Consider the following 6,911-nt stretch of genomic DNA (forward strand, 5'->3'; position numbering starts at 1 on the left):
AAGTCAAGTGATGTACTTTTTGGTGATGTGGCAATGTCAAGAGATGAAGTTAAATAAAGGGGAGTGTCAAATTTGAGGGTTAAATTTGTGAATGGGTGATGTGGTAAAATATTATTGGTAGTTGGGTATATAATTTATTAATTAATAATATATAAAAATATGTGCTGAAATCTGATTGGCTGAAAAATATTTGACACATCCGTCAACTTATCTACTGACGCCCGGGGCGTCAAATTTTGACGCCGCGTTAGGGGCGTCAAGGGCATCAAACTACTTGCAAACTGGGATGACGGGAGAAATTTGACGCCTGGTTAAAAACAGTCTTAGAGGCATGACCCATCCAAAACAGTTTGCTGTTTTTTTGTATCTATAAACTCTTGATGGATCAAACACAGAACCCCAGTAATCACTTTCTATTTTGAACCGACCCATTAAGCGAATCAAGAAGGTCACAAACTTCCCCAGATCCAACCAGGACCACGACCACAACCAGGGCACCCTTATCCAGCCCTCAAAAGTTTATCCCCTGCTACTACCATGGTTCCATATTTGAGTCAGCAATTTTTTTAGATCAGCTCCTCTACATCAGTCATATAGTTCATGAAAGATGCATAATGCATGTTCTAGTCTTTACCATCAAAAAGTGATCTATGACTACAAGGCAAGTTCTAGTCTTTATAACTAAAAGGATTATCTATGACATAAATCAACAGAATTTGATATGCATTGCAGTGTTGTCATGTTTGTGTTCATGATCGTCTGGACGTGTGCTTACGTTACTTGTTAGCCGAATAAATTTGTTCCAAACTGCGGATAACTTCTTCACTTGAAGGCCTATCTTTAGGTAAGTTCTCAAGACATCTTAATGTAAGTGCAGCGCATTTGAACGCTCCTTCAAGAGGGTAATTTTGTTCGAGGCGTGGATCCATTATTTTCTTTAGCTTTTTTCTTCTTTCTAGACTTGGATGTGCCCACTCCACCAAATTATGTTTCTCTTTCAGCCTCTTTTGATCAATTACTTGTAGACCTGTTAGTGTTTCCAGTAACACCACTCCAAAACTGTAGATGTCATTCTTCACACAAAAATGACCTGTATATTGGTAGTCAAGCAAGCATTGTTGTAAAGATTGAATCTTTGACACAAAAAATGAGCAGACATAATATATATTGTAAATGTTTATTCTAAATTAATTGTTTGCAATTAATAATGGTCTATTTTTTTCTCAAAAATCGGATACAACAGTTTTGTAACTTAACTGCTTAGCATCAAAATGATAATATTACTATATTAGATGGTAATGTACCTGTGGCGATATACATTGGATCTGCATAACCGTAGGTTCCAAGAACAAGAGTGGCAATAACATAAGTTTCCCCATTTACAGGTATACATTTTGCAAGACCGAAGTTAGTGAGTTTTGAATTGAAATCCTGGATAAGAGATCAAATATGGTTAACTTTGATGGCTTAAAACTACCATTGATATTATAGTGGCTTGATCACCACTATCAATCATATATAAATTTAGAGTACCGCATCCAGCAATATATTAGAGCTTTTTAGGTCACGAAAAATGACTGGAGCTTTTAACGAATGCAAATAAGTCAGTCCGCGAGCGACTCCTATCATTATCGTAAGTCGTGTCCCCCAAGAAAGTGGTACGGAAATATCTGTTGCACCAGATTAGTATAGGTTACATAGATACTAGATTGCAATAACTCAACGTAAAGAACAAAAAAACATCTAAGTGGTGGTTTAGAGAGATTCATATATAGTTTACCTTTGAATAAAACATCCGTAAGACTTTTTTTTGGGCATGTACCCGTAAACCAGCAAGTGTTCGTGTTCATGGCTGCAGTATCCCAAAAGGCTAATAACATTTGGATGAGACAACCGTCCTAAGAAGCTCACCTCTGCCTGAACACGCAATTTTCAAGTTAAACTCAACAACAAAAGAAAAAAGAAAAAAAATCCATAAAACAAAAAATTTAGTACAGTTCAGGACATTATTACATGTAAGTCCCCTTCCCATAATCCAATAAATATGTTCATTTCCATTTCAATAAATATACATCCAGCAGGATGCTTTCTATGAAGTATCGTAAATGCTTACTTGATGGTAGTAATTTAATTTATTCGATCAATTTGCTAGAAGTATCCTTAAAGATGTTGAGACGCATTATAATATCAACAAATTAGATTAGATGTTAGGTGAAACTGCATAACGTTGTCACAAATGTAAGGATATTAGGACCCAAAACAACGCAAGTGATTCAACAAGATCACTCACCGATAGTAATTCTACAAAATTACTAACCCACTTAATGAACGAAAGATTATAAATGCAAGAAATGTAAATCGACACAAGAGATAACGTGGTTATATGTAATCATTGTGATTGCTTTAGTCCACGGACCAACTAGAGAATGTATTTACGGAATATTTGTGGTGTGTTTACAATGAGTTACAAGAGGGTTTATTTATAGAATGGTTTAAGGAGTAAGCTAAAAACAATTTTTTGAAGCTTCATGTGAGTTTCCTGACAGCTTCGTGGAAGCTACATGTGAATTTCCTCACAACTTCGTGGAAGCTACATGTGAGTTTTCTAACAACTTCGTGGAAGATACATGTGAGTTTCCTAACAACTTCGTGGAAGCTTCGTGTGAGTTTCCTGGAATCTTCCCTCTAATTGTTTAAAGTTCTCCATATCTCCAACAATCTCCCACTTGGAGACTTTGAACAAACCCAACATTCGTCAACCCAAAATATCAACGATCTAACCAAGAACGTTAAACCACCATTATACCGCCAAACTCCATTTGGGACACGCACACTCAACACATACTTCGGATGAGCAGACTTTCGATACAAGGTCTTCAACACTACTTGTTAGAATTGAAACATTAACTCTCTAATTCTCTAGTTGGGGTCTTCTCTCATCAATTCATTAGAAGACCAATTGAGGTAATGCAAAACCTCAATTTCTCTGTCGTAACAACCTTAGTAAACATATCAGCAGGATTCTTCGTACCAAGGATTTTCTCCAATAATAAAGTACCATCATTTATATGTTGTCGAATAAAATGATACCTTATCTTGATGTGTTTCGTACGACTATGAAACACCGGATTCTTCCCAAGATGAACCGCACTTTGATTATCACAATTCAAGACGCAACAGTCTTGTCTTTTACCCAACTCACCTAAGAAGTTTTTCAACCAAACAAGCTCTTTAGAAGCTTCTGCAATAGCCATATATTGGCTTCGGTGGTTGATAAAGCAACACTCTTTTGTAGTCGAGACATCTAACTAACCGCCGTCTTCCCTATTGTGAAAACATAACCCGTAGTGCTTTTCCCCGAATCATCACATCCACCCAAATCAGCATCCGCATAACCCCTAAGTATGAGATTGTTTTTGGAGAAACACAATCTCATATTAGAAGTACCTTTCAAATAACGAAGCAACCATTTGACTGCTTCCCAATGCTCTTTCCCCGGATTAGACATATAACGACTTACAACTCCCACTGCTTGAGCAATAGCGGGTCTTGTACAAACCATGGCATACATAATACTACCCACGGCCGATGCATATGGAACCTTTTCCATATCCGTTTTGTCTTTTACCGTCTTTGGTGATTGACTTTTCGATAACTTAATCGTGCTACCCAAAGGCATAGAACGAGCCTTTGAATTCTCCATATTAAACCTCTCTACTACTTTCTCAATATATTTGGATTGAGACAAGTATAGGGTACCTTTCACATGATCACGCACAATACTCATGCCAAGTATTTTCTTAGCACCACCAAGATCTTTCATCTCAAATTCACGGGAAAGAAATCCCTTCAACTTGTTAATTTCGGACATGTTGGAACCTGCAAGTAACATGTCATCAACATACAACAATAAGATTATATAAGAAGACTTGAGTTTCTTCAAGTAGCAACAGTGATCCGCTTCACATCTTAAGAAACCAATCTTCTTCATAAAATCATCAAACTTCAAGTACCATTGCTGAGGTGCTTGCTTCAATCCATACTGTAATGACCCGACTTTTTCGACTTGCTTTTGTGCTTTGTGTTTTCGCGAAACTGCGTATTTATGCGTACTGAGCTATATTATACTCTGGGGACTCCCTACATGTTGATTACTTTCGTTAATATGTTAAAACATATCATTAAGTACGTAGGATACTTAACTTAACCCACCGGAAGCCTTTATGACCGTTAGTGTTACTTGACGTTTTTAACGAACTGCGTACTGCGTACACATTTAACTTTTGTCGTAATCGGAATATTATGACTACGAAATACTAATTGTTATTTTATAATAACAATTACTTGGGCTTTTGGATGCTTAATTACGCTTAGTAATTTACTAGAGCACACTAGTTAGTCTTGTTGGACTTTCTACCTTGTTGGACCTTAGCCCACCCTACACTAGCTAGTGGGTTATTTAATTAGCCCAATTTAAATAAGTTAGTGACCCATATTAATGAAAGACAAATGCCCATTTGTTAGAAGGAATATACTAGCATTTTTGTCAAGTATTATCCTTAATGTTGCATGAGATCCTAACATAAGCACCAACTTTAGACAACCATTAACCAAAAAGTAAAAAGTTGTCCCCCTTGTCCCCCCACTAAACCTACGGCCTAACCACCCCACCCACACCCTCACCACCTATAAATACAAGCCTTATTCCATCCATTTTACACTTGCTTTCATTTGTAATTTACACACACTTACTCTCTAATTCTCTCTCTAGTTCTTCTCTCTCTAAAAAGTGTAAGTAATTGATTTTTCTTCTTCTTCTTCTTCCTCTCACTCTCACGAAATCATCATCATCATCATCATGGGTCTAGCTTTTTAGCTTTTGATCTTGATTACATCTTGTAGATTCAAACATGGATTTGAATCCTTCAAGAACATGGAAGATTCAAGCTTTCTAGCTTTGAATCTTCACCTATTTTTTAGATCTAAATCTTTTAGCTTTAATCTTGTTATTTTGTTATAAAGATTCAAACTTGTGTTTGTAATCTTCATGTAACTTCTAGATCTAAGCTTTATGCTTCAAGATCTTCAAGAACAACCAAGATTCAAGCTTTCTAGCTTTGAATCTTCATTTGTTTTGTTGGATCTAAGTTTTTTAACTTATGATCTCATTATTATGTTATAAAGATCAAAACTTGTGTTTGTGGTCTTCATATAACTTGAAGATCTAAGCTTTATGCTTCAAGGTCTTCAAGAACACCAAAGATTCAAGCTTTCTAGCTTTGTAATCTTATAACTTGTGTGAAAAGGATCCAAGCTCTCTAGCTTAGGGTTCTATCACTTCATTTGATTAAGATTGTGTTCATATTTGTTTGATTGAAGTAAAGTTTGTAGCTTTAGTTGTAAATAGGAGTTGCATTTGTGTTAAGACTAAGGATATGATGTAACCTTGGTTCATCATCCATCTAAGACTTAAATGAGTTGTGTTCTTACTTGGTCTTAACATATTGTGTGTTGATGGTTGAATCTTGGTCAAGGTGATGCTAACCCATCAATGAGTTGTACACTTGAAGCTTACAAGCATCAAGGATGAGAACCGTGATGAGCATCAAGCACCAAGAACCTCACCAGAGCATTTGTTTACTATTTTTGGGGATCTGATCAGATTCCTGGACTTCTGGAAAATTTATTTTCAGTTAGTTCGTTTCGATTATATGACTTTTCGTTTAGGCCTCGTCTTAATCCGATATACGGTTTAGGATTTATAGCCCTCCGAAAGTCACTACGTCTTTGTAACGTTGTGCTGAAATTTCTGACCTACTCGCACTTAAACCGTCACCACGGTCAAAGGAAGACGAGTTAGGTTCTGAAAATTGGTCAGAGGTTAGAGGACTCGTATACGGAGCCATAGCCACTGACTACGCGTCTTTTCGTTTTGTATAGAGGTCGTAGCAGCTGACCAAAGTCAGCCTATTGTTTCGATCTCTATTCTTGTCAAACTTACTTACCTTTTATGATGATGAATGATGATGATGATGACACTTAAACTTAATTTATTCACTTTTAACCTTTTGGGATAACATACTGACCTAGTGACCTTTTACTTAGGTTAACGACCTTTCGGACCGACTTACTACTTGCATACTTTCATTATCGACTTTACCGCTTTTATCACTGTGAGTTATAGCTTCCCTTTTTACTCATACTATTTTTGAGACTGAGAATACATGCACTTTTTATGTTTTACTTACTTTACACGAGTACTTAAACTTTACATATGTGTGGGTTATATAACGGCATAAACATTCCCCTTAGCACGGTAACGTTTAATCATTGATTTTGAACCAGTGAACGCGAATATTAGATATGGATCCATAGGGTTTGACATCTCCACTCGGGCTAGTTGCGCTAGCATTTAACGGGTGTTTGATACTTCGAGGACATACGCACTCGCCAAGTGTACTTTTAGGGGGTATTACTATTACGTTAAGTTAGTTACCGGGTGCCCACGGATAAGCATATACTTTTCATACTGTTTTAAATACGATAACTCGTGGTCTACATTACTTTACTGCTTACAAACTATAGCTCACCAACATTCATGTTAAATTTTAAGCGTGTATTTCTTAGGTGCTTAGACGATGTTGCTTCCGCTGTTAGACTTGCTGTCTTGGTGTTATAGACTTGCTGTTATGGACCTGCTGTGTTAGATTTCCGCTGCATTACTTAGAGATGTCTCAATCATGAAACTTTTATCTTGCATTCGAAACTTATGTTATTTTCAAATAATGACTTTGTAATGACCTTTGTGTCACGTTATCTTTTGTAAACGCTATCTTTTTATGAATGCAAAACTGGTTTTTAAACAGCATGTAGTATTTGACCATGTAAAGATCCTGTTGTTGATGAATCAT

At 36.5% G+C, this 6,911-nt stretch overlaps 1 protein-coding gene across 1 annotated transcript; it reads right to left on the reverse strand.

The window, feature by feature from the left end:
* Positions 1–519: 519 nt before the first annotated feature.
* Positions 520–1,320, reverse strand: LOC139887795 (probable serine/threonine-protein kinase PIX13). Its single transcript, XM_071870850.1, has 3 exons — positions 1,305–1,320; positions 781–1,090; positions 520–580 (listed from the first exon to the last, which is right to left on the reverse strand). Exons 1-3 carry the CDS (start codon positions 1,318–1,320, stop codon positions 520–522), a joined length of 387 nt encoding a protein of 128 aa, XP_071726951.1.
* Positions 1,321–6,911: the final 5,591 nt, after the last annotated feature.

This window comes from Rutidosis leptorrhynchoides, chromosome 2 (assembly GCF_046630445.1).
Source record: "Rutidosis leptorrhynchoides isolate AG116_Rl617_1_P2 chromosome 2, CSIRO_AGI_Rlap_v1, whole genome shotgun sequence".
Taxonomy (NCBI): domain Eukaryota; kingdom Viridiplantae; phylum Streptophyta; class Magnoliopsida; order Asterales; family Asteraceae; genus Rutidosis; species Rutidosis leptorrhynchoides.